General features: G+C 49.1%; 11 protein-coding genes across 11 annotated transcripts; 6 read left to right on the top strand and 5 right to left on the bottom strand.

Annotated features, from left to right (window-relative positions):
- Nucleotides 1-85: 85 nt before the first annotated feature.
- Nucleotides 86-583, top strand: F9C07_2236519 (uncharacterized protein; the record flags this gene model as incomplete). The annotated part of the gene is made up of 1 exon (XM_041287675.1): nt 86-583. The coding sequence occupies one exon, from the start codon at nt 86-88 to the stop codon at nt 581-583; it is 498 nt and encodes a 165-aa protein (XP_041151650.1).
- Nucleotides 584-982: 399 nt separating this feature from the next.
- On the bottom strand, nt 983-2,682 carry F9C07_12271 (putative MFS monosaccharide transporter; the record flags this gene model as incomplete). Its single annotated transcript, XM_041295622.1, has 2 exons — nt 983-1,642; nt 1,702-2,682. The coding sequence occupies 2 exons, from the start codon at nt 2,680-2,682 to the stop codon at nt 983-985; spliced, it is 1,641 nt and encodes a 546-aa protein (XP_041151651.1).
- A 3,142-nt stretch (nt 2,683-5,824) lies between these two features.
- Nucleotides 5,825-7,057, bottom strand: F9C07_12270 (phosphatidylserine decarboxylase-domain-containing protein; the record flags this gene model as incomplete). Its single annotated transcript, XM_041287685.1, has 1 exon — nt 5,825-7,057. The coding sequence occupies one exon, from the start codon at nt 7,055-7,057 to the stop codon at nt 5,825-5,827; it is 1,233 nt and encodes a 410-aa protein (XP_041151652.1).
- A 1,945-nt stretch (nt 7,058-9,002) lies between these two features.
- On the bottom strand, nt 9,003-9,741 carry F9C07_12269 (uncharacterized protein; the record flags this gene model as incomplete). The annotated part of the gene is made up of 3 exons (XM_071507803.1): nt 9,003-9,176; nt 9,251-9,634; nt 9,694-9,741. 3 exons carry the CDS (start codon nt 9,739-9,741, stop codon nt 9,003-9,005), a joined length of 606 nt encoding a protein of 201 aa, XP_071367195.1.
- A 3,883-nt stretch (nt 9,742-13,624) lies between these two features.
- Nucleotides 13,625-14,363, top strand: F9C07_12268 (uncharacterized protein; the record flags this gene model as incomplete). Its single annotated transcript, XM_071507802.1, has 2 exons — nt 13,625-13,853; nt 13,906-14,363. 2 exons carry the CDS (start codon nt 13,625-13,627, stop codon nt 14,361-14,363), a joined length of 687 nt encoding a protein of 228 aa, XP_071367194.1.
- A 280-nt stretch (nt 14,364-14,643) lies between these two features.
- F9C07_12267 (endo-1,4-beta-mannosidase) lies at nt 14,644-16,091 on the bottom strand (the record flags this gene model as incomplete). The annotated part of the gene is made up of 3 exons (XM_041295624.1): nt 14,644-14,945; nt 14,995-15,123; nt 15,173-16,091. 3 exons carry the CDS (start codon nt 16,089-16,091, stop codon nt 14,644-14,646), a joined length of 1,350 nt encoding a protein of 449 aa, XP_041151654.1.
- Nucleotides 16,092-17,783: 1,692 nt separating this feature from the next.
- On the top strand, nt 17,784-18,065 carry F9C07_12266 (uncharacterized protein; the record flags this gene model as incomplete). The annotated part of the gene is made up of 1 exon (XM_071507801.1): nt 17,784-18,065. The coding sequence occupies one exon, from the start codon at nt 17,784-17,786 to the stop codon at nt 18,063-18,065; it is 282 nt and encodes a 93-aa protein (XP_071367193.1).
- A 548-nt stretch (nt 18,066-18,613) lies between these two features.
- On the top strand, nt 18,614-19,832 carry F9C07_12265 (uncharacterized protein; the record flags this gene model as incomplete). The annotated part of the gene is made up of 2 exons (XM_041295615.1): nt 18,614-19,254; nt 19,310-19,832. 2 exons carry the CDS (start codon nt 18,614-18,616, stop codon nt 19,830-19,832), a joined length of 1,164 nt encoding a protein of 387 aa, XP_041151655.1.
- A 395-nt stretch (nt 19,833-20,227) lies between these two features.
- On the top strand, nt 20,228-23,470 carry F9C07_1917429 (amino acid transporter). Its single transcript, XM_041287676.2, has one exon. The coding sequence runs from the start codon at nt 21,082-21,084 to the stop codon at nt 22,738-22,740; it is 1,659 nt and encodes a 552-aa protein (XP_041151656.1). The 5' UTR covers nt 20,228-21,081; the 3' UTR covers nt 22,741-23,470.
- A 144-nt stretch (nt 23,471-23,614) lies between these two features.
- F9C07_2236511 (uncharacterized protein) lies at nt 23,615-24,188 on the top strand (the record flags this gene model as incomplete). Its single annotated transcript, XM_041287677.1, has 2 exons — nt 23,615-23,675; nt 23,743-24,188. The coding sequence occupies 2 exons, from the start codon at nt 23,615-23,617 to the stop codon at nt 24,186-24,188; spliced, it is 507 nt and encodes a 168-aa protein (XP_041151657.1).
- Nucleotides 24,189-24,295: 107 nt separating this feature from the next.
- F9C07_2076236 (uncharacterized protein) lies at nt 24,296-26,302 on the bottom strand (the record flags this gene model as incomplete). The annotated part of the gene is made up of 1 exon (XM_041287686.1): nt 24,296-26,302. The coding sequence occupies one exon, from the start codon at nt 26,300-26,302 to the stop codon at nt 24,296-24,298; it is 2,007 nt and encodes a 668-aa protein (XP_041151658.1).
- Between the last annotated feature and the right edge of the window lie 201 nt (nt 26,303-26,503).

Genomic DNA, 26,503 nt, shown 5'->3' with positions numbered 1-26,503 from the left:
ACTTTTACTAACCCTCTATACAACCAGCTTCAACTCAACGTACAACCCAGCAAACAGCACACCACCGACAGACAAAACGTCAAACATGCAATCCACCCATAGGCCAAACTCAAACACCACTCGTTTCTACTTCAGAACACCTTACAACGAAGCCAACAACACAGCCAAGGTCATATCCAATTCCCTCAGACAGTTACTAGCAGACGATACCTCCAAATGCCTAAGCATTCCCGGCAAGAAAAATGGTTTTTGGACAGACTGTTACAGTCTCACGCCCCTCGAAGATAGTATGGGCAACAAACTCAGAGAACTAGAGCAATACCTACAGGCAATGAAGGCGCAACTTGAAATGGCTCCTGTTCCTAACTGGTACACCCTCCCGCTCAAATGCCAGTATAAGTCGAACAAGGTGGGATCTTGTTGGGTAGAATGGTATGATGCGGAGCCGTTTGTTATGGCTCGCAATGCTTCGCCGAAGTTACTCTATTTGCTGGACGAGACGTCGAATGGTGCACGTCTGGATACGTCTTCGAGATATTTGGATGATGGGCTTCTTTATCCGCCGAGGCTGTGGCGTAGTTAGGTGTGTTGGCCTTCTTGGTGGGGGAGTATATTTTTTCTCCTCGTCATAGCATTCATGCTTTTTAAGTTAGAATTTTCCATCAAGATTTGGCTGAGTTCTTGAATGAAATATGTTGGATATCAGTTATATATACATTGAGAGATAAAATTTCAAGTTTCTACCTGGCGACAGGTCGATTGTGTTACAAACTACTCCAAAAAGTTGATCAAAGAGATTGGAAGAATTCGAAGTAATAAATCTTTAATTGTAAAAGGCCTTATAAGAAGACCTAAAGGATATATAACAAGTTAAAGCAAATGGATATAATCATGTAACCCATAATCCCATATATACGAGAAGAGTATTCACAAGAAAAGTGCAAATAACCAACTCCAAATGAAAGACCACCCAAACCCCTTTTTATGCGTTCTCGGCGTGATAAGAGCGAGATTCCTTGCGACCATGCTGGTTGCCATACTGCTGGTCGTGAAGAGAAGGCATCTCAAAGTTGCTGCTCTTCCAGGGAGCGACCTTGTTGACGTACATCCAGTCGAGCTCCTCGAGAGTGCGGCCCTTACCCTCGATGACGAAGAAGTAGACGACGAGAGCAGCGACAGCCAAGCATCCAGCGAAGACGTATCCGTAGGCAAAGTCAATTGCACCGGTGATGAATGGGGTGAAAAAACCGATGAGGAAGTTCCAGAGCCAGTTGGATGCGGTGGCCAGAGCCATACCCTTGGCACGGTACTTGGAAGGGAACAGTTCGGCGCAGATAGCCCAGATCATGGGACCCCAGGTCATGGCGTAGGCGGTGATGAAGAAACAGGCGACAACAACCATGCCCTTACCAGGTCCGGGAGTGTTTTCGGGGTTCTGAACGTCCAACATGAAGTGGCCAATAGAAGCGAAGATCATGAAGCAAACAAACATGAAAGCAGCACCAGCGATGAGAGACTTGCGACGACCGAAGTTCTCAACAATGTAGAGACCACCGAAAGTGGTACCGAAGTTAACAGCACCAAGAATAACTTGGGTGATGAAGCTGTTGGAGATACCGGCACCTTGGAAGATAGTGGTACCCTATTAAATATAGATGTTAGCATATGACCTTTCAGGACAAGGTTTGAAGGGATGCTTACATAATAGAAGAAGTAGTTGGCACCAGTCAGCTGTTGCAAAGACTGCAGAACCATACCCAGGGCGATACGGTACAACATGCGAGGAGCGGTGATGAACTCGTGCCACACCTGCTCTTGGGATTCGGCGTCGAGTTGTTGCTGGATCTCCTCGATTTCCTGGAGGATGACGCGGTGGTTCTCGGGGACACCATAGAGCTTGGACATGGTGTTACGAGCACTATCGACACGGCCGTGACGGAACTCGAAACGTGGGCTCTCAGGGAAGCAAGCCATGCCACCACCGAGAATGAGAGCAAAGAGGAAGGTAAGACCCAAGGTAATCCGCCACTGCTCAGTGCCTTCGAGATGCTCGGTTCCCAAGTTAATGCAGTAGGAAAGGAAGATACCAAGAGTGACGAACAGCTGGTAGCAACTGATCATGGCACCACGGACCTGGCGAGGAGCACTCTCACCCTGGTACATGGGAACGAGCAGGGAGCAACCACCAACGCCAAGACCAGTCACCCAACGGCCCATGACCATCTGAACCCATTTACCGGCAGGGGAAGAGATCTGAATAATCAAGCCGACATTGAGGATGATACACCAGAAAGTGATAGACCATTTACGACCAAGCTTATCGGCTATAGGAGCGGCAACCAGAGCACCAATCAAGGTACCGATGGATAACAGACTGACAATAAGACCGGAGCGGACATGGCTGAAATAATATTTACCCTCATCGTTCAGTTGACCATAGCGTTCAAGATAGTTATCCATCTCCTGGAAACCGGAGATCTGACCGGTGTCGTATCCGAAAAGAAGACCACCCATAGAAACGAAGGCACCCATAACAAACGCCCGCAGGGTAATGCGGGGAACGGGAGTGTCAACACCAATTTCCATAGGCTTGTTAGCAGCCACGGATTCTTGGCTGGAGTATTGGGGAGCGCCAGCTGGGCTGATCATCTCCCCATGCTCGGCAGAAGTCTCAACACCCATGGTGGAGAGTATGTGGGAAGGGGCGGTAAGAGTGTATTTGTTCGACCGTATTTGCAGTTATGGCTCGAAAGGCTAACACTGAATAGGTAAATGAAAAGTGATATATGGGGATAGAAGAGGATATCCCAAAAGAAGAGAAAGGTATACCTCCAGGGTAGGGAAAAGATGTGATGGGAAAGAAGGAGACAGATGTGGGAATCGAAATTGGGATTCAGAAAAGGGGAGATCTGTGTCCTTTTTATGTCAAAACCGCATACGAAAAAATAAGCAAAAACAAAAAAAAAAAAAAAAAAAAAAAAAAAATCAAAAAAGGAAGGGAGAAAATTTCCACGACAAACTAGTGAGAAGGAGAGTCCCAATGTGGAGAGCAGACCTCGCGGCCAGTGTCCGTCCGGGACACGGGGATAATAGACAACACTACCCGCATTTCCGTACAGGGCTCGCAAACGATTGGAGAAGAGGCCGGCCGAAACCGACAGCCGTGAGCCAGTTAGGCCAGCCGAAGTGCTACTCCGTAAAAAACGGCCGGGACAACAGGGGGACAGGCAACAGTTCGGGATCCACGGCCCCTCGGCGTGGCCTCTGGTTCGTCGTGGTGGCCAACCCCATCGGGACGCAGCCTGGAGACTGGCGGAGGGACAACGAGATGAAGGGATCAGCGCCACCGACAGTCATAACTGGGTTGAGGCGCGTGTCAAAAACTAACTGTGGTTCCCATATGACGTCGCCAACAAGGTACAGCGATAGAGTTCTGTCGGCTCCGGAAGGAGTGTGTAACCGTTCGCAATGGTTTGTAGTGACCTCGGCATGCCTAGAAGGAAAACGGTGATTGAAGCCGTCTTGGCTTTGGGGGGCGAAGGCATCCTGCGTCGATGTGGTATGCGTGTATTCATTCTCGAGGAATGGGATTTGTTGGGGTTTGGCCAGTCACGAGTCCAGGTGCCAGGGATGTGGAGCACTAGACCGAAAACGAACAGCGGTGCTTAACCGTCCTGGGACTAGCGCCACCCACAACTCCAGAATCTCGGCATCATCGGCCACACATGGCCGGAATTTCACGGGGAGTGTGGGAGAGGCATTTCCTGGAGGTGATATGGAGAAAACGAGGGGAGACTTCCTCTTCTGTTGACCGGTGAAGCCTAACCTGGAGAATATCAGGATGCAGGGACCGCGATCAAAAGAGGGGAAATGCGGAGTGAACGTCACTGCCTACGACTATGATATTATCGCATGTAGCATCAATTTACTATCGATTTTCTACCGCCATTATATGCCACCAAAACCTTTCTTGGTCACATTAGCGTCCTGAATGACCATACCTTATTACTATTACTAATAGTATGGTGGACGGCCGAGTTCATGGTACCGTGAAAAAAGCAGAGCAATGCCGACCGAAATGGCTGAGCCATCGGCACCGGAAAACAGCTTCACGGCATCGTTCCTTGTTGAATTCCCAAACATCGCCGACCGAGCCGGCCCTCGTCAGTGGCGTTGGATCTCGTGCTTGGTTGGCTCCAGAACCATCCAAGCTTTGTGGATGGAAATTAGCGATTCGTCAACAAACTTCTAGAAATTGCCAACAACTCTATTCTATCGCAAGCCATCGCTACGAATATCTATACTCATTTCGATAAGACCAGTGTTTACCAGTCTTAGCGAAGTTTAAAAATTAAACAAAAATAAAACAAATAATAATTCTCTCAAAAATCTCATCCCCTTTACCCCTTAGAGAGAAGTAAGATCCCCGACTTGGAACGGACTAATCGGAACCGCGCGGAAAAATCTTGTCCCAGTAGGGCTTCGTCGTCATGTGGTCGCTTAGATTGAATGACGTATCCCCGCAAATTTTCTGCCTGGAGCAACTCCACGACAAGTCAACGACCGACCTGGAACATTTGGAACCGTTTCGCTTCCGTAGAACCTTCCATTCCAGGAAACCCCCGAACCTGTGACCTGCCTTCCCGGATCAATCAACTTCCGACCCACGGTTGCTTCTCCACACGCCACAACTGCCTACTTTGTTCCATGTCAGGTGATCAAGATATCTATTTTCGCCAACCCCTACTGCTCGAATCATGAATGACCGGTCCAGATGGAGGCTCTAACGGTCGTCAATTGCATGATCTTATCTAGATCGCCACGTTGTTTACGTATGGGTCTCTGACTTGCTTCTCGGACGGTCCCGATGTCCGGGGCAATCGGCCGAAGGTTTGATCCCAAACTGGCCTGATGTCACCTCTCCAGAAGATGCTGGAATGCACGGATCTATCTGTGCTGGAGATACATGCCGTAGCTTACCATTCGATCGGGAATTCCGGGATTGTGCTAGTAGCTCCTTGAGCTTTTAGAGTTTCTGTTGTAGTATACTTCCGTCTACCATTGTAAACGGAACGCCACGGGAGTATAGCCATTCCTTCTAATAGGGCGTGGTTGGTTATACTCTCGTAGCTTCACGTTGGCACTATCTTTTCTATCTATAATGCCTTTTTAATATAATAATATGATTATGATTAACGAGGGCTTGCAATTTCAGGCTGAATGATCAAATTATCACACTCATTCCGCAAATATATGTTTTGTCGAAGATATGACATAGTATCCTACATATGCATACCAACGAGCTAGCCTCAAAGATAAGAAATTACCACAAACCAATCAGCTATATGATAAGTTTCCTTTGGATGCAGAGTTATAATTTGGCAAAAAGGAACAAGTCACGCCTGTTTTGCTGATGGATGGCGCGTGAGCAATATCGCGTCATGTGAGCAAACAATTCGCGCTGGTCACATGACTACCACCACAAGTCCCCTTGAACCCACAACATCCCTTCTGCTTAATACTGGCAATATAGAAGTTGATACTCCACATGTGCATCTAGGCTTTGGGTTGGTAATCACCAGGTCTAGGCATATTCCATCGATGCCGTGAGAGAACGGACCTCCGTGCACCCCCGTCTGACATGCTGAGTTCCGAAGGTTTACATCCGATCCCGAAGGATCCGCACGACGAGCAGATTAATAAATGAAGGAATTGCTATTGGTTTTACCCGGATGATTATATCACAGATCGAGAACAGCCAAGAAAGTAATCAACTAAGCCTTTGTTAACGGTGTACCCAACGGGATAGCGTCCCCCGCGTCCCTCACTGAAACCTCGCCAATTCCGACCGCACGTTCAATTTTGTCTCACCCGGCTTCAGACCGGACTTGAAAGTGACCTTCTTCTCGAAGACGACAACCACGTCCGAGCCCCCAAATTGGAAGTACGAGATGTTGTCGCCCTTCTTGACATGGTCGCCTTTCTTCACGGTCATCACAACGGATGATACCTGAGCCATGCCAATGGGCAACACCGCGACCTTACCATAGTCTTTCGTCTGAATGACGATGAGCCCACGGGTCTGACACCATTGATAACCGGCGTTGTCCGGAGCATCCAGATTGTAATAGCCATGACCGCCACTCAGGAGCCTTTCCCTGCGTCTTGTGATCATATGCGGGTTCCGGATCAGTCTTCGGTCGCCGGACAAGTGACCACCATTCTTGGTAGCAACCTGGAGGTAGACCTGGTCCTGGATATTCTTGACCTCAATGATCTCACCACTCACAGGCGCGTGCTGGCGGTGGTAGTCGGTAGGGCCCAGGAAAGCATGCATGAACGTCCCGTTGTGGTAATCGATCGTCGTGGTTTGCAATAGTTTGTCGATCGGCCATTCTACCCCCTTAGCATCGATGCCGCTGATGGTAACGTTACCATCTACGATATCCCAATCACCGTTGAACTTGGAGTCGGCTACACTGACAATGACCTTGTCGTCATTTGGCCCCGCGAGCGGACGAGCCGAGTCGATATCTTTCCACTCGCGAGCAAACCAGTGATTGAACGACACCCACCCGGACTTGGGTTCCACCCAGAGATCGGCCTCCTGGTTATACTTCTCGTTTCTATAGAACGAGTACACGGAGGCAGCGGACTGCGGCGTGCTCAGGAATAAGCCCTGTTGGCGCGCGAATGTTACAAGCCAGTAGGAAAGCCAGCTGAGATCGGTGTTGGAGTTCTGTGGCTGGATTTCCGTTTGGAGACCCCGGAGTGCGGGCTGGTCGAAGACCCAGTAGAAGACGAGGATCTTCTGCAGGAGCTCGTCGCCCTTGCTGCTGACCTTGGGAACCCATTGGAGAAGGTCGTCGCAGAAGCGGAGGTAGTCGTCTAAGGTCTTGATGCCTTCATTGGCCATTTCGTCATGGGCACCTGCGCTACCGGCCACAGCGGTTGCGATGGCATCGTTGAAGCGCTTGGTACGGTCTGCGTCGCGACTGATGAAGTCTCTCAGGTCGCGGACTAAAGCCTCCTTGGCGACGTACTGTGGTACGGACATGGTGGGTGCAAATAATAAAGAGGTTGGATGTAATAAAAAGTAGGAATTGTTAGAGTGATGTAGTATGCTCACAGAAGATGGAAAGGATGGATCGATGAGATGGACAGTGCGTGTCTAACTCTCGACTTCGGGGCCTTTGAGCAGCTTCTTATAGACAACGCCAAGGACTCAGCACTTTCATCCTGAAGCCCGTCTCGAGAGCAAACAACTCCCATAGCTGAGAGGGTTACATCCATACTGCAGGAGAAGTGTCGACAATTTGGCTTACCCAGTCCGATTTACTCGATGGGCAGGGTGGAATATGCAATCCTCCAATCAACGCAGATCTTCGCGCTCAAAACTCATCCCAGCCATGCTCAATATGACTGTAATGACATCAACCCAACAGAAGATGACACGAAGACTATTCGCAGCATTCAAATGGAACACCAGAACGGGCAGGCCGGCAAGTCCTCTGGAAACTGAGCACGTTTCCGGCGAAGCAATGCATACAGAACCGTGGCCCTTGGGCGAAAGTGGCAATTGTACCCTTGCGAGGATCACTCCGATGGTTGGTGATGGGTGGCTGGCTGATGACTCCTATGCACCTCTGCGGAGTCGATTGAATCTGTCAGTGAAAATATACATGGTATGGGATACTTGGCAAGACGCGTACTGCCCCCGCTAACTACTACTACCCTCGATCATTGGACGGAGAATGGAAGACAGCTTCGTAGTGCGTGTAACGTTTGGTTTAGATAGGCCACAGTGATGCTACCAAGTGGCATTATATGCTAGCTAAGTATGTTGAATGTTGTCAAGAATGCGGAGCATCAAACGAAGGCAAACGAAAACGTAGGCTTTCAAGTCGGACCGCGGAAAAACTGGGGGCCGCGTTCAGCTTAGTTGCTTTCTTAAGAAGGAACACGTTCTGTGATTTAGAGCCAGACTGAACAAAATAAGATGTTACCTAATCTGATACCTTCTAGGTTACATCTAAGTTGGATGTAACACAGAGGCTTGAAATGGCCAGCTGAAAGCTATACACAAGTTGCATGCTGGTGGGGCATTATGCTGAACGGTCCTTTTAAAGCTGTCGGTCTGATATTCAGCTTGAGCTCTGGGTGGCGCAAATGAACCTATGTCAATCCTGGACAAAAAGACGTCAAGTGCCTTTGTCGCTGGAGCTTTGCGCAGGTTGCTAATCTACCAAGCGCTGGTCGGTGTCGAACAGCCCAGGTAAATCAAGGTTGGGTGTGTCTAGGGCAGGGCAGACTATCATTTTCAACTCCTGAACCCGGGGATTATAGGATGATACGGCATCTTGCTACTAAGATGTTTTCTTTTGTAGCTTTTGACGTTCTGCTTCTATTTCACCTAAGCGCTGAAGTGATTTTATTCTTATTTCTTATACAGTTTTTGACTATCAGCCAGCACCTCCTGTTTTTCCTTTTCGGGCCTTCGTATTGTAGCTGCAAAGCTGCGACCAGGGACTAGACTTTACCTCTTGGCCTGGGATAATTAGCTAGGAATAAAGCAAATAGTATATAGTCATATACGCTCTAATTTTGTAAAGCTGTTATAAAGTTTCTGGATATATTGCTTCTATGAAGTCTAGGTAGATCTATTAAAAATTCCCAACATCCACTGCTCAAATATATTCTGCACAGGGGTTTCAGGTTATCAGCAATATGTTACCTAAATAAACTCTATTGACCTTCAATACCCATTGTCAATACGGAAATATGTGTGGATTATCGATATTTTCATTTAGTATCTTGTGGAGAATAGATTGGTTAATAGTTTGAGCTTATTAAGAACAAGTAGCTGCTGTAAAGGGGAAGGGAACCACGTAATCATAATTGAAGTGATACTATACAGTACAGTATAATAAGCGTTTTTATATAAGTTCCTTTCTTCCAACTATCACAGGTCCTGCCACCAGAATGCCAATAGTTAAGACGAACTAACACTTCGCATCACGTACAATCACATTCCACTTGTCCTTCATGAACATCTGACCAGCACAAAGATTCTCAAAGCCCGAGTTACTAGCCACAGCAGACATCCAGCACCTGTTGCAGATTTCCTCAGCAGCAAGACCAATCTCTCTGAACGAGTCCAAAGTTTTGCTTTCGGTCTACACGACGAAAAACCAGTTAGCTTATGGGCTAGTAACCTACCCCGTCATAGACGGGCAAGGGGGACACTGACGTTATCATTGCACCACCAAATAGCATTGTTATAACTGCAGCTCACTCGGCCACAGTTTCCAGGTCCGGGCCCATTTGTAGGCTTGCCAGCAACGTCATTCTTGAGGTATTCAACTCCCTCCTGAACCGTGTTGCCATCCGCAGCGCCCCACCCATTCGGGTAGCAAACCAGACTCTCCTCGTCGTAGTGCTTCTCTAGGGAGGCCGTCGAGGCGTTCGTACCGTCGCGCCTCTCGTATTTGTAGTTGGATTTGATGGAACGGACTTGGTTGGTCACTTCTTCGATTGTTCCCCTGAGGCGGAGCTTGTTACTGGGTGAAGCTTCTACTTCCCATTCAAAGTCTTCAACGCCGTAGCCATCAATTGGAGCTTCCAGGGCTTGAGCCTAGAGAGGAAGGTCAGTCAGGTTGGACTTAAGATTATGTCAAGATAGTGGCTGAGTACCCCCAGGGAGAAGAATGTGGCGATGACAATGGCGAAGGTGGGACCCATGGTGAAGTACTGGAGATCTGGTTGACTTGGGGAATGTTGAAACTGAAGCACCCACAAGGAGGCGAGAAAAGTATTCGACTGTTATACTTATCACACCTGGGATTTGACTGAGCTTCAAACAGAGAATTTTTCCGGGAAGCAAACCTGCATGTCGGCTACTTACGCCACTAAGCCAGGATTCCATAGGACTAATACGGTTATAGTATAGGACCACATGGAAGGAAGGGAATCCTCTGGCATATGGTTTGGAAACCTTGAAGATTCTCCTGATCAATCTATAGTTGAGTGTGTATAATGGAGAAAGGTTGATTGGCCTGGACTTTAGGAACTACCACTGTAGTCGAGTCAATGAAACCCGATCCCTGTGTCCACGTGCATCAATAGTCATTGATGATATGACATATTCGGGCGAAACTGGCGTATATGCAACTTGAAGGAATTAGTGAATCGTATGAGTGACTTGATATAGAACAAGATGGGTAACTCCGAGTCCTACTGAGACGAATCGGGAAATAATTGCAAAGGGTCATTAGCGAGTCCGCTAGTTACGGAGTGGACAATGTAAACTAGTAGCAAAAGACAGATTAGACCAACCATCCTTCGGTAGAATATTGGGATCTGGCGTAGCGATGGACTAATTGTTGGGGGCCATGACCATAATGTTACATTAACATCCCCTGGAGGTGTTTTCCGCCCCTAAACTAATACTATTTGTATATAAATTTAAGGGTCTAAGCATGCCAAGAAGCTAAGCCTGTGGCTTAGGACGCTATTTATCCATCTCAATATCCACTCTTTCGTGGGTACTCCGTATATGCATAGATGCAATCCTTCAGTTTAAATTAACCTACTTACCGAATACTATGGAAATATTCGGATCAACCCAATTAATTAACTCTGGCTCAAATGTGTCTGTAGAAGATGATACGGTACATGGGGAAGGCGTAGAGTGCAACATTCAACTGCACCAGCGATGTGTCTTCGATGAAACCTGGCCACAGTCGGGTGGACAATGTTGCACCCGGTCCTAGATGCTTGGATGTTTCTTACCCCAGGTCCCCATATGATCGGGTCGTTGGAAATTTATCAAGCCCTGAAGCTGCGGATACTCAGGGTCATGATCTAATACCTTCTCATTAGCAAGACCACTCCAAAATCAGTTGATCAAGCTAATGCTTATTGGTCTCTCCTAGAACTGTGAGATGGGGGATATTCGACCTCATGTGTGTCACCTATAGCTTATAATATCCCTTTGTTTGATATTGGACTGTTTGCAGTCGCGTATCGTGAGGTTTTGATACCATGGATAGTGTTACCGCCAAAGAATTTTCCCCCAGCACGTTATCACTTTATTATCCCGTGTCTATTTATTTGCATTAGCTGAGATTGTTTCTCTTCTTAACTAGTATATACTAGTAATCGTAAAGATTGTGTATCTATAAAACTTACTCAGATACAGAGTCTAGATCAGTGTCCTTTACACTCTTAGAATCATACTCTTTACCTCGGAGTCCAACTCTATTAGAGGTGCCAGTACTCGCGTGTCTTTCCTTGTATAGGCATAGAAGAAAGAAAATCGAAGGTCTGAACGTTCAAGGTACTTTGTGATATACGCAGATAGTCTCTTCTTCTTTGAAACCTACGTTATGAAGTCATACAGCATTGGCGAGAATGCCAGGTGTGTAAGATTGAACCCTAGTAAACAAGTTAAACATATTCAAAAGCTATCAGTTGAGAAGTAATTATGTAGTAAGCTTACTGAGGACACGATCCTTGTCGATTTGCCTTATACCACCACCCTTTCTTTGCCCGCAATCCACTCATATCCTTTAAGGCCTTTGAGATGATTCTTGAGATTGTTTGTCGTCTGCCATTAGCAACTTCGATGACCGTGATATAGGCAGTTATTGCACTTCTGACCTGATCCACCTGAAATGCATCCGACGAACGGCAGAGACGCGCGCTGGTCGCGGCATGCAGAACACACCTCACCGAGAGGTGGCTGTGCCCCAAATCCTAGTTACGGGAATTGTCTCACGGAGCTGAGTACGAACAGCCGATTGAGCCGGCTGGCCATATCCGCACCAGCGGACAGATAGGAGGAGAACCGGCTCGCGGATTAACTGCCGCTCTCGACCAGACAGAGGTTGCGAGCCTGTCCAGGGGGGAAGACCCCACAGGACCAAGTAGATAACCAGTTATATATTGAAGATCCAAAAAGTCTCCTCATAACTTTATGCAAAAATCTGTTGTTTGGTAGAACACTCGCTCCTAATATAGAATGACTTGATCATTTTCTGCTGATCTGTGTAACCGGCTTGTCAAGTTGCTCCCATTGAGGTAGGAACGTACTGCTGGATTAACACGATCCCGGAATGGGGCGAATAAAAAATTAATTTAGGGTCAAGGGCCGTAGACTAATCGATAGTAGTCTCGGCATTGGTGGCCATTTGGAACGATCTTATAGCCAGAAAGTAAGTATTGTATCACAGTGTGATTTCCGGATGGGTTGGCCCCCAAAATCCCCTAACATGCGCCAGGATTCCGAATTTATCATTACCAGGAAGTGACGCCCGCACTGATCAAGGTCACCATTTTGACTGAATGTCAGCTTTATGGTATTGTAAGTAATTTTGAACCTGACCTGACTTGGTGTTGTGAAAAAAACGCGGAAAGAACATATGATATCCAGAGTGGGAACGATCAGGTTGACTTCGGCTTACAAGTCAGGTCCGACTGAACCGAGTTCTCGACAGGGTCACTAGGCAGAGGCTCGTGTTGGACTCGAAAACTTGATACCCGCAATGGGCTTAGGAGCTGATGATATTGGCTATCTTTTCACTTCAACTGAAATTTCGGTACTACCGGATACTCGGCCATTTCATAGCGAAGGACTTTTGTGATCTGCAGCTTCGGAGTTCCACGGAGTTGGGTATGCAAACGTATAGCTCGGTGTCGGAGCAGGAGTAAGATTCATGAAGCTGGTTATGGTAGGTGTGCAAACGATATTGGCGATCACAGGAATAGTGTCCGTAGAATAATAGTCGTAGTCATAGAGAAAAGTGAGTTAAGATGGTAGTAGTCATGTGTGTAGTAATGTAGTCAAGCTGAAGGACGAATCGGTATGGCAAGATTATGAGAGAGAGTGAGCCGAATATGCCAGAAAGCCTTCTATAAGACTATAATGATTCACATTGAATACAGATATTCATCATTGAAATAATTGAATTAGTTCACTTCGGAGTACACACTGGGAAGTAAAGCAATTAACATGGAATGGATCTGAGTTGAATCTCCACATACGGTATAGTAAATCTCATCCACCCTGGCCAATAGGGTATGCCCTAAAGCTGGTGGAAGGATCTCATTCCCTGCTCCACCACTCCACTGCGCCTCGCACTGCCTTGATAGTGTCCAATTAGATAGTGGAGAGTAGATGAATAATTGTATAACTATATCCAGGATGTATGCGGGTGACTAAAAAAAGGCTAAGATTACTCATGGTTACAAGTATTAGTGTAATATGTTCTGTGCACTAATACTAGCACAACGCCCCAACAATGACTGCGAATTCGGATAACCTCTTGTTTCACCTCCTTAGCGCATAGGAATTATCCTTAATATATGAGGACTATTGTGGCGCTTGTTTTGTGATCGATGTATCACTGCCATAGTAGACACACCAGCAGGTGGAATATTGACAATTCAAACTAGGGTTACATGAAACAAATCCCTGCACATAAAATGCCACCATCCCACATGACTAGCGCATCTGAAGGGCGCTTAAGAACAACCCTGTTTCCACCCCTCAGCATATAAATCCCAGCAATACCCCTTTCTTTCCCGCGAGGCAAAACATCCCCACACAGTGACCTAAATCAGTATGTCGTGCTATTCGCTCCATTTAGGCAGGATATCTTCCAACTTTGATGCAGATGCGCCCTGCGGCATTCCAAACGCAACTTATCCCCACGTGCAATGTTGTGTAAAGGGTGACTATTGTATGAGCAATGGCATCTGCCACTATTCCAAGAACAATTCGGTCAATGGATACTATACGGCGGATTGCACGGATCCAACACTCCAGGACCCGGCATGCATGAACCGATGTGGTAATTTCCCATCTAAGAGGTTTACAGTATCAACAATGCTGAATCCATATAGGCAATCAACCTGGATCAATCATAGACTATGATGAAGATACAGGGCTTTGGGCCTGTTGCACATATACCAGTGATGGAAAGGCCGATTGCTCAAGCCTTTCTGTTGAGAAATTCCCTGCTCCAGCACCCAGCAAACTGGTTACAATTCAATATCTGCCCGCAACCGGCACACCGCTATATGCGACTCCGACTGATGTTGTGTCTCCACCGGTTGTGAATTCTACCGGCAGTCAGATAGGAGCCGGTGCTGCGGCTGGTATTGGGGTAGGGGTTGGTGTTGGTGTATTTTTGCTTGCAATGGCTTGTGCATTCTTCTATATTCGACGGAGGAGGTCATCGCAACATAGTGTTGTACCGTCGAAGTCTTGGACCGAGTCAGTGCCTACAGTACAGCAGCCGCAAACAGTTGTTCGATATGAGCTTGGGAAGCCCGAGCCCCGTCCACAGGAGCTTGCATAATGAACTTCGCTTGTTCAGCTGGATTTGTGTATTCTACTTACTATACTTGGACTCTGAAATAGACGTCGTCGGAAAGTACGCCAGTAGACGGGAGGTTCAGCACCACAGTCACCTACACGACACGCCTACTTACTACGCCATGGAGGTGCCTCTAGCGGACGAATGGACATTTAAGCGGAAACTTAGAGAGTGAAATTTGCACTTCATTTTCAAAGATACACTCGCTAACCAGCACTTTCCTGTACAACTCTGTCTTCACACTGTCAATGTGAACTCCGCATCAGTTACGACTGTTGATAGCCGCAATATGGTCAGTCACGAGACACTTGAAATCATCCGTTCCATAGTAGAAGGTGTTGCCATCGTCTGGTGATGGTCCACCGCTCAGCTGATCTCCGTACTGCCAGTAGAGGTCCCCTGAGATGGCAGTTGTGTTAAGTGCCGTGTTTTGCCAAGGTTTCTCAACGGCACAATGGTCCGAGGTCACTCCATACTCCTCGAACAGGCAAGGCTTTCCAGCCTCCTTGCAGGCTGCCCCGTGCGAGGTGACCCAGCCGTTGCCCCAGTCATTCGTGGTTCCCCCTAAGAGCATTAGCTTACCCTGTTTGATTTGCTACTGATGTAGACTTACAGCTGCTTGGATAGAGATGGAAGGTTCCGAAGTCAATCGTGGGAATAGCCAGGTTCTTGGCAAAATCACTTCCTTCAGAGTATTGGTACGGATAGCTTCCATCCGAACCAGTGTCGAGGCCGAAGCCCTCTGCTCTTGTTAGAGATTGTAGATTACAGGAAAGGCCAGGTTCACATACCGTCACCGATGCAAACCAGATGCTTCGAGTCCAACGACTTGATATACTGGCTGGTACTCTCGATCCAGTTATACAACACGGTGGTCTCACAGCCCTGGCAACGGGGCTCATTGGCCAGTTCCCATGCAAAGATCGCGGTAGAGTCGCTGTACCGCGAAATGACTGCCTTGATATAAGCGCGGTAGGCTGCCTGCATGGCGTCGTTGGTGTAAAAGTCCTCCTTCGACCCACCGAAGGCCTTGACATAGGCATTGATACCACCATAGTCATCCCAGAAGTTGACGAAGTTAATGATCAACTTAATACCGTGCTTCTCTGCCGAGGAGACCACGTAGTCCAGTCGCTGGAGGCCATCTTCACCCTCATTGACGGTTGCCGTGCCATCTGCCAGCAGATGGTAGTAGACCGAGCCATCGGTGGGCTTCTGGTTGACATCATTGAACCCCCAGACACGAAGGATCTTGAGACCGGATTCCTGCAAGTGACTGAATACGAGATCCACATCGTCGTTGTTCTTCTGGAATCCAATCCAGTATGAGTTGGAACCGGCAAAATATCCTGTCTTGCCATCGATCACAAAGTTGAGACCTGAAGTAGTAACGAAAGAACCGGGTGTGGCGGATGGACTCGGACTGGGCGAGACAGTTGAGGATGACGCTTGGGGAAGAGCAGAGGCCAATTGGGCCGACACCAGGCCGGCTGCGGTGAGGAGTGAAGGGTTAAGCTTCATGGTGCTTGCTCTGACTTGTTGCCCGTTGTTGTTGGCTGTGCGCTGTCTGTTTCTGAAAGATAGCTCGCTCTTCAGGATTCGGCTGTTCTTATAAAATCTGGACTCTGGAGAAATGCGCCCCTGATAGACATTCTGGGCCCACGCGTGGATCGGGCGATGCTCCGCTCTTGATCCAGAAGAGAGCTCCATGTCTCTTTTTGGAACGGACCCAGCTAAGCGCTCGTAAGCAAGATGGTCGAGTCAGATTGCAGGAAATGTTGAGACAGGCGTCGTATAATTTTTCCGACTGGACCCCGTGCAGAAATGTGGGGAAATTAATTAACTCCGCACTCGAGGCGTTTCGGTCCGTGGAGGATGGGGTATAGTGGAGAACACCAGTCGGTAGTTGAAACGCCCACCCCCAAATAGCCGTTGCACGTATAGTTGATTTGTGGTGATCGTTATTATTCTGCATGACACTATACACTAATCCACTGCGGAATGTATCTCCGGGTAGCATGATCACAGACCATAAGAGACATGTGAGTGAAATTGATGGGGGAATTATAACCTGCATTGACAGAACCAGTAAACAAGTCAGTGTTCCCGTCAAGCTTGGACAGGTTGACGTGTACGACATGGTGATAATCCACACCCTGTTTCTCTTCGAGGGATTGGTGGCTGTGGAAAAAGGTGGCATGCGCGTTGGGACGATCGTTGGTCAGGTTCAAGATATGTTCTTAAACGGTACGCACTCCGGAATGATGCCGACTGTGACGTCAATGCAATCAGAATCGAGATCAGTAATGTTGAGCCCACACTGGCGGAGATAAGGACAACAGGATGACTCGGCTCAGTATCGGTTTCTCAGAGGAAGGAGTCACCGTCAGGGTAGCAAGGCTTGACCGTGTCACCCTTGTTGAAGCTATTTGGTAGGAGACTCGAGATATATGCATGGTGAGCACCCGCGCTCTTCTCTGCAGTGTTCAGCCCATCTTCTTTCTTCACATTGATACAGTAGTAGTACGGAGAGAGCTCGTCACTCAGGGAGTACTGTCGAGCCTGGGAATGTTGGAGCTCAGGAACCTTATACCTGCAACGAAATATACTGGCCAAGATGAAATGCTGGCACATCCGCGATTTCAACAGAGCGCCACCCCACAAGGTCACCAAATTCAAATAGGGCTCCCTGGATCTTCAACCGATTAATACTATTGGAAAAAAATGGTTCTTTCCCACACCAAGTTCGGACCGGGCCGGTCTAGAGCACCCACTGACGATCGTCCGGCGAGAATGGAGTTCCTGGCCGTGTCTTCATAACCCTGATGTTACATCAATGGGGCTAGTCCTGCCATGCCCATGCGAGTGGGCACTCTATTCTCACCAGATAAGGAAATCTCCTGTGTGTCTACTTTCGTAGATAAGAGCGGCGACAGGGTGAGACCTCACTGACTGGGGTCCATGACTTACCAGGTCAAGGCTGCCCAGGCAGCAAACGAGGGTACCGACCAATCGGGCTGCCCGGTCATACTAGTAGGGGCTGTACAAAGAAGCAGGCTCCCCAGCAGACTGAGACAGTACCGAACCACACCACGTCCTATATCCTTACCCGCTAGTAGCAGCTAGGATGAAGCCCGCTGCTTCCCAACGCATTAATATCTTCATTTCTCAGAGGATTAGCGCTTGTCACCTTCCCCTTTACACTCACCAAATACCCGTCCAGTATTCCTGCGTGAATTCAAAGGTACGAAGTCCCCTTTGTTTCCTGATTAGCCCTCATTTGCTCCTCATTCTCTCTCTCTCTCTCTCTCTCCTTTTTTCTTTTTCTTTTTCTTTTCTTTTTTTTACTCTCTAGAACTAACTACATCACTCTATAAGATCATCGCCTGATCCAACTCCACCATGAAACCCCTCATCTACCTCTCCCTCCTTCTCGGCATCTCCGCAACCACCGCCCTCGCCGCTCTCCGCCCAGATGCAACCCCCGACGAGGTCGCCGCGGCGGAAGCCGAGTGCGGGTCCCTTGGAGTAATGAGGATCGACCCAGCAGAACTGCCGGAAGGTGTTACGATGACCGACGTCCGCATGTGCGCCGACCATCCCCTCGGCCCCGGGGCGTACCCGAGTCCGGGTCCTGGGGCTTTCGCCAGGTTCCGTCAATTCTTGCCGAGTTGGGTGTTCTGAGAGGACGGCCTGGGAGCTGGGTCGAGGCCCTGTAGGTAGTCCGGGCACGCAGGCTTCTTCTGTTCACGCGCGGGCTAGTTCTTCATCCCCGATCTATTTGCCTGCGCTGTGCGGTGGGACCAGCCGTTTGGGAATAGAACTCTTGGGAAATGTATGGTGTCGTGTGATGTTGACTTTTGGAACAAGCTTGACTGATATAGTCTAGATGGAGGATGATATTTAGATATGACAATGCATAAGATTTAACGATAATGACATTTTAGCAATTTCCATTGTAGTAGATGAGCTACGGCCAACTGTAGGATATTTCGACTGCTGGGTGGGTCTTTCGGAATGTGTTTCTCGGTGGAGAATCCGAGGATAAGAAAGTTTGGCAGCTGTTTGGAATTCTGCCTTATGCCAAGCTCAAGGTTATCAGGCAGCAACCATGACACATGACAGATGACGAATTGTCTCATCGCCTCATTGTTTCCTAGCTGCTCCGTGCTATATACAACTTCCCTCTCCGTACACCTTTTCCTAGCACATATCAGTACTGCAGTCTTACGATGGGCAAGCTACAGCCAGATTGCGATCCCAATGATCTCCCTCCTCCGTACGAACAGGTGGTCTCCGGACAACCCTCTTTGGACGACTCTCTTCCACCTCTGGCTGGACCTTCCACAGCGACACCCCCGATCGCCGACAATGAAGTACAAGACAATGACCGATCTGAGATTACTGAGCGACCGTCTACAACCATGTCCCCCTTTTTGAGTCAAGATCCCACCGCACTTCACAGTCTTATCAGCCACGAGGCTCGCATACCCCCACGACCGTGTCTAAGTGTCCGCGGCGCACATCAAGAGACCCACCCCGACCGAAATGATCGCAAGGAAAACCGCACGGAGTCTGTGGTCGATTTTGACTTCCGGATCAATCTGACAAATTACTTGGTGGGCGACCCCGATCACGATGCAGGCTGGTATCAGTTGCGCGTAGCGCGGGACGGGGATGGGCAAAAGCTATATCGGGGTGGGCGATGTCGGTCGCGTACGTGGAAGCGAAACGCAAGAGGGAGGAGGGTCAGGCTGCCAACCGAAGAAGACGGTACTGCTACTGAAAATGTCGGGTTGGTCGAGGATGATGCAGGACCGGATCTCATGGGCTGGTGTGAGCGGTTCTGCCAGGACCCCTCCCCAGTCAAATCGTACGTTTGTTGATTTCGTTTGGTGGATACACATGATGCTAATCTAATGGCGCAGCTTCACGTTCACCCGGCACATCGAGAACTTCAACTCATCTATCATCCATTCTACTCTAACTTCCCATCTACGGTCTCTCAACTATCAAGGCAACATCGACATCTCCACATCCTTCTCCAACCGGTCGTTTACGGTCTATTCGCCACATTGGATTAACCGTGCCCGTAACAATAACTTTGTGTACTATACCTGTCTTATTCTTCAACTGTGGCTGATCACCTGGCCGATTATTTGGCTCCTGGAGCGTCGGTACGCCGTTGTTGGGTCCGTGTGGCTGTTCTCCCGGGAGGTAGGATCCCAGCACGTCTACGCACGTAATCGAGATGAAGCTGGTATCGCGGAGGATTTGGCCCCGGTGGTTACCCAAGCTGCATGGGAACGACGGTTAGACGGCAAGGTCCTCACTCCGCAGGACATGCGACTTCTTCGGCGGCTTGAGCGTGAGGGTCAAGAGCGTGGCGGACGAATTCTGGTAGTGAACTGGGATCGGATCAGCGGATGGGGCCGTGACCAGTATACTTGAATCGGACTATCTCCTCGTTTGGATCCTCGGCAAAAGTGGTATAACTATCCATGATACGCTCGCGTAAAGGTGCTTTGGTCACTTTTCAAGATAGCATTCCAGAACATCTGGTGGAATAACGTCATCCTGGGCTACGCGGCATGTAACTGGAGGATAAATGGGTATCGCTGATGTAGGGCTGCATCGCACGCCTCATGGGTCAGAGATATCTGATGTATGTCAACTCACCGGCACTGTTTGTCGCATACCGGCCCGCTATCAAAACAGTTGTCGGTGCGACCTCTGACATTGGATCTCACTGGCTAATATTGCAGAAACAGCGACTAATGCAGGCCGGCCGCTAAGCGAGATGTCCGTGGGTCTCCAGATATGCTTCATTTTGACGTGCACACACTCTGACGGTTCCATGATAACCATGCCTCCAGGGTCCGGACCGGTGTCCGGACCGGTGAATTAAGATTTAGCTATCCGGGGCATTAACTTAGTGCACAGAGTGGCGTGGATGAGGGATTATCATGCAGGTGGTAAGGCTAAAAGTGGTTGTAGGCTCTCGTAGTGGTTTCGTTGATATCTCTGGTTTCACCGGGTGGCTTATCACTTCTCCTCACTTTTGATATGATATTTTCCGCCGACAACGGATGAGTAAATAAAAGTGATTGTAATGGAATTGACATTATCACTCTCGTTATCCATCCAACTTCTGATCAAGAAAAGCTAAGAAATCCCTGGACGCCACGGGACACTTGGAAACAAAAGAAACGAAGGAAGTCAACCGCTGATAAGCGTGAACCCTAAAACAAGCCACCTGAGCTTCACCCTCCAATCACCGGAAAGGCAACACGACCGGTCTGAGTAGAAGGGAATAAAACTTCCCCGCATGTAGATTCCTTCTTATCAGCAACCGGACGCAACTTCACCTCCGCCCATTTTCTTGGCTGGTCCAACCAGTGAGCATGCGTACCAAGCCCTGTCTACGACCAACTTCCCGTTAATGAAGCTGAACTAAGACGAATACGGCGAGAGGTCACTGACCCTGGCCCCAAAGTGTAGCTGCAGATAAGGCAACACATGTTACGCCCGAGGCTAGTGGCTTGTTCTTTTTTCTGCTTGGCCCGCAACGTCTGGCGACTTTATAACCGAGGGTGTCCCGCGCATAGCTTCTTCATCTCTCGCTCTTGACCATTTCTAAAATCAATATTTACTCTGGTTGCTAACCCTTCCCCTACTAACTACTCGGGACCACGACAACATGGGTTCCGGCGAGAAGCCCACTATCGCTCCGGCGGCGTCCTATTCCCATGATCCTGAATCCGGCGATGTCAAGGCGGGCACCATGCAGGCCATGGTGGAGGCCGACCTGCTGGACGAGCGATACATGAATACCCAGCGCGGTCTCAAAAATCGACATGTACAACTGATGGCACTGGGAGGCACAATTGGCACCGGTCTGTTCGTGGGTTCGGGTCAAGCGCTAGTGATTGGTGGCCCATTATCTCTTCTCCTGGGCTACACCTTCATCTCCGCACTCATTTATGCGATCGTCACCGGAATCGCCGAAGTAGGTGCTTACATGCCGGTCCACGGTGGCACCATGAGCTACCACGGCTTTCGCTACGTCTCACGGAGCTTGGGTTTCGCCATGGGATACCTTTACTGGTACTCATTGGCGATTCTAGCTGCCTATGAAATCGTGGCCGCGTCCATGGTCATCGATTACTGGCCCAATAGCGTTCACATCGCCGTGTGGATTACCATCATGCTGGTGGTTATTGTGGTACTCAACTTTCTTCCGGTCGGTGCCTACGGAGAGAGCGAATTCTGGTTTGCCAGCATCAAGATTATCACCCTGGTCGGCCTTCTCATCCTCTCCTTCATCCTCTTCTGGGGCGGCGGACCAAACCGTCAGCGTCTTGGCTTCCATTACTGGAAAGACCCCGGTGTCATGAACACATATTTAGTCAGTGGTGACCGTGGTCGCTTTGTTGGTCTTTTGCAATGCATCGTCAAGAGTGCCATCGCGTTCCTCTTTGCCCCTGAACTTGTGGTGATCAGTGGTGGTGAGATGGAATCCCCGCGCCGGAACATCCCTAAGGTTGCGCGTCGCTATATCTATCGACTCGTCATCTTCTACTTCCTGGGTTCGCTCGCGATCGGTGTCATCTGCCCGTCCAACGCCAAAGAGCTGGTACATGGCGATGGCCACGATGCCTCCTCCTCCCCCTTTGTGGTCGCGATTTCCAACGCCGGAATTCCCGTACTAAATCACATTGTCAATGCGGCCATCCTTACATCCGCCTGGTCGGCTGGAAACTCCTTCCTCTACATGTCTTCCCGCTCTCTCTACGGTCTTGCGGTGTCGGGCAATGCCCCCAGCATTTTCAAAGCCTGCAACCGGTGGGGTGTCCCTTACTACGCGGTCGGCATCTCTTCCCTCTTCCTCTTTCTCGCATACCTCTCTGTCGGGAGCGGCAGTAACACGGTCTTTAACTGGCTGATCAACTTCACCAACACCTCCGGATTTATCAGTTGGACTTGCTGCGGCATCATCTACATCCGATGGAACAAGGCCATCCAAGTGCAAGGCATCGAAAAGCCCTACTACTCCCGCATGCAGCCTTACGGGATGTACATCGGCATGGGTGGCGCGATCTTCTTGACTCTGATCAACGGCTTCACCTGCTTCTTCCCGTCGGAATGGTCCGCGTCCAATTTCTTCACCGCCTACATTGGTATTCCCGCCTTCCTCGTCTTGTACGCCGGTCACCGCATCTTGTTCTGGCAGGATCCATGGGCATGGCGACCAGAAGAGGTGGACTTGCAAACAGGCTTGCAGGAGATTTTAGCGGCGGAGAAACCGCCCCGACCGAGGGATACGTGGGGAAGGAAGCTGATGGCGCTGATCGAGTGATTTCATCTCTTCTAATTTCGGTATTCTAGTTACGAATTGCATGCCCATGTGCGAAGGTCTTTTAATATCTTCATAGCTATATTTCCACTCTGAATGATACCAAACCAATGGATCATTGTTTACTATTATTACTACGTACTCCGTAAGGCAGATAAGGCGCTTATTACGTATGCGATTCGATATGATATGCGTGACCCACCAGCCCCATCCATCTTATCTTCAGTTCGTGATAAAGTTGTCCCTTTTCGGGCATTTTGTTGGTACCCACGTGGGTCCTCTATTTTAGTTCGTGGACTTTTGTTTTTCCGGCGGACGTTGATTCCTCAGATACCATCCAGGCCCGTCCAATTGTTGTTTTTTGGCTGTACATGGGTCAGGAGTTAGGACTATTGAAGAATGATTGTTGCGTATATCAGACAGGGTTGATGCTAGAATCCAAAATGGCAGACTGGTAGTGAGGGCTATGACTTATACTTGTTATCAAACAGCTCTCATCTCCATCTCGCCTTGAAGCTTGTAAATACAGGATACCATTTACTTGGACAAAGATAACTGAAGTTTTCGAATTACTTCAGCATGCTATGAGAAGTATAGTGGTAGTCCCAAGGACAGTGCTATTCTCGGCTGGCAATCTAAAGTTGTATTTTATCTGGAGATAGATCTCACTGCTATGGGAATCTGCTGTTGGTAAAAGCGAACAATATATAAGTTTCAACTTCTGTCACTTATTGTGAGTCTAGATCCAAGGTCGCCCTGCTAAATCAGCGCTTGTAAGCGCTGCATTGCTTCCTCACTAATGTCACATGTAGGTCGACTATGGTCTCATACTCCACAGCTCCTGAAGCAGAAAGAAAGCGAAGAACGAGAGTCCTGAATGAACCATGAGCACTTGCAGGTAAATCTCGTGGGTATACAGGTTCGGAATGCCAGGGACGGTACCAAGTGCTCTATAAGAGGATATTGGAACAGAACGCAGCTAATGTGGAATCCCTCCAAACCGAGGAGTGGGTGAACATCTGGATCGCCAACCCGTGGTGCTCCCTTCGTGGCTGGAATTGCAGGTCACTATTCTCCCCTCGACAAAGGTAAATCCGTTCGTCGAGGAGCCGGACAAAGAGTTTGCGCTTCGTGTGCTGCAGCTTGTTGAGAGGTGTGAAGCGGGTCCGACCCTGTTGGCCGAATTCAAGCTCCTGGAAGGGGCGATGAAAATTCCTGCACGCTTAGAGATATTGCCCTGTGCCTTACTCCTTGGAGATGGGCCTATCCACGAACATACCTCGTTGTATGGTACGTTGAGGATCCAGCTGGCCCAAACTCTGGTTTCACGTGTCGATTCAGCGGAGCTGGAGCTCAACGATGAAGTCAAAGCCGTGTTGAGGAAATGGAAGGCAAGTCCTAGTGAATATGTCCGAGGTGCTGGATGGAGGTTTGATGATGCGGTGCCCTGAGTGTACGTTGTTATTAATATTTACTATCTGCCCAGACAGAGAGATGGCCATTATACAATTATCCACATATAATACAAAGCAATATACACAATCTTGAACCACATCGACTATCGGACAATATAAAAACCATTAATCTCCACCTGTCGATCCCGCATCTCTGCCGTCGCCGACCGAACCCCAATCCAATGAAGGGGCACACTCTCAACTATCTTCTCCGCTCGCGTCCTTACATTCTCCATCCCCTCTCTCGTCCGATCCATCCAGCCTCCCTGTCGCTCAGAAGCACCAAGCACCTCCGGCCCCCAAGCCGGATGCTCCAGTATCCCCTGCGCACAATCAACGTCACACGCATCAGCCAACATCTCCGCCTCAGCTGCCCTCTCTCGCGCGACTAGAAGATCCTTCTCCGTCATACCAGACGGCGACGGAAGAGGGATATCCGGTCGCAGAAAACACATTACGCGAATCTGCACCCTGCTTGAAGCTGGGACGTGGATTTCGTCGAGGAACCGGAGGAGAGTTGTCTTTTGCATCGCTGATGTTAGATTCACCCTGTTCTGGTATGATGGATTTAGAGGGCTGATGGAGAGGATTGTTGGGAACCAGGGGCTTTTCTGACTTTGACTTTGAGCTTGGATCTGGGAGCCTTGGGAGTTGGATGGGGTTATATATGCGTGCTGGGGGTTATAAGGAGTATATGGTGAACTTGGAAACTGAGTTGGTGATTTAGGAGGTGTATTTGATGGTCTCCTATCGAGGTCATAACGCGCCCAGGCGAGGTAACGCCCGCGTAATTTGTCCAATACCGTATCCGGGACTTTGGTAAGTGTGTACCGTGAGCTTTCGCTGAATTGACCCTGAGTTTGGGGTTGAGTGCGCGCTTTAAAGTCCATTGGGAAAGGAGACTGCGGGCCGTTTTCCAGCGCCCCGGCCTGTTGGTATTCTTGGGTTTGTCTCGCTCGGCTTTCTGTCTCGTCGGTGGGGTTTGAGTCATTGCTGCCTCTGTGGTTTCTTATGCGCGCGACACGATCTTCCATTCCACTTAGGGAGTATGCTGTTTCTGCTGCGGTTTGGGTGACTGTGCCTGGTTTGTAGGGTGTCAATTTATTTGATACTGTTGACGTAACTGGGTTAATGATCGCTTGTACTGCAGTCTGTGCGTATGTACTTAGGACCATTGCGCCGACTTCGAGGGGCATGGTTGATAGACTTGCACCCCGTAATGAACTAGGGTCTAGAGAAGTACTTAGGACCCTGAAAACGGGACTCGAACAGAGGACTTTCTTCTTCGCGGACTGGCAGAGATTTAATTGAAAGTATCCGTCGCCTGCTTCGGCGGGGATTCTGGCCACAATCGTCTCGCGGAGTTCATGATTTAAAAGCTTCGAGGGTGCCTTCTTGCGAAACTTGGTAATATCTCTTTGCCACGCGCGTTCGTCTCCCGGGGAGACTTGGTTTGCGCGAAGCGCGAATGAAGGCGTTACGTCTAGCCAGTCATCTGTAAGACGGAAGAGAGCTTTGGCTTTCATGCCTGTTTTCCCGGTCCAGCCGCGGCTTTGGAGGAAGTATTTTCTGTCCTGGGGAAGGAGGGTATCTGAAAAGATGGAGATGGCGATTGAGGTCGTGCTGCCGCGGTAGAAGACTATGCCGTGGGAGTGGCGGAGGATTGTGTAATGGCGGGTTGATTCTGTTGGGTGGGCGATTAGGCCGCCTAGGAAGTGGGACACTTCGCCGTAGGCCTTTTGGATGGCGTTTGGGCCTGGGATTGGGAGGTCGGTTGCGGTGCGGGGGAGGGCGGATGGTGGATTGCGGAGGTTGGGGGTGCTTTTGTGGTTGCGGAGGGGTGGCGTTGAGAGGGTTGTTTGGGGTGGTCGGGGTTGAGTTGGGGGTTGTGGTATTGGAGGTGCGACATTGGAATTTTGGGAGTAGGGCGGTGGTGGTGCGTATAGTTCCGGTGGTCTTCCGTTGCTGGTTGTTGGTCTTAGTGTTGGTGTAACTGTGTTTGGGGTCTTTCCGTGGGAGGTTTGTGGTCGTGGTGCTGTGGTGAGGATGATGCCTGTTTCTTGGGGTGGTAGGGTGACGGGTTTGCGTTTGATGGAATGGTGGGTGGACATTGTTGCATTTTGGTTGTCATTGACCCTGTTTTTATAGAGTCTGTGGTGGTTGTTGTATGGATGATGAAAAGGAGAAAGTTGAGAAGCAGAAGTGATTGGCGTTGATAAGATAAGGATTGATGATGTCGATCTGGGGAGCTCGGAAGCTTCTCATTGGCGGAATCCCTCGTGCATATGCTGAGTCAGATAAGGTTGTGCATA

Source organism: Aspergillus flavus, chromosome 8 (assembly GCF_009017415.1).
Source record: "Aspergillus flavus chromosome 8, complete sequence".
Classification (NCBI taxonomy): Eukaryota; Fungi; Ascomycota; class Eurotiomycetes; order Eurotiales; family Aspergillaceae; genus Aspergillus; species Aspergillus flavus.
The sequence above is the reverse complement of the archived record's forward strand: the minus strand, read 5'-3'. Positions and strand labels throughout refer to the sequence as shown.

Bases quoted from the DNA above. Each gene is read 5' to 3' on its own strand.
- F9C07_1917429 (XM_041287676.2), top strand. From the start codon at position 21,082: ATGGGTTCCGGCGAGAAGCCCACTATCGCTCCGGCGGCGTCCTATTCC.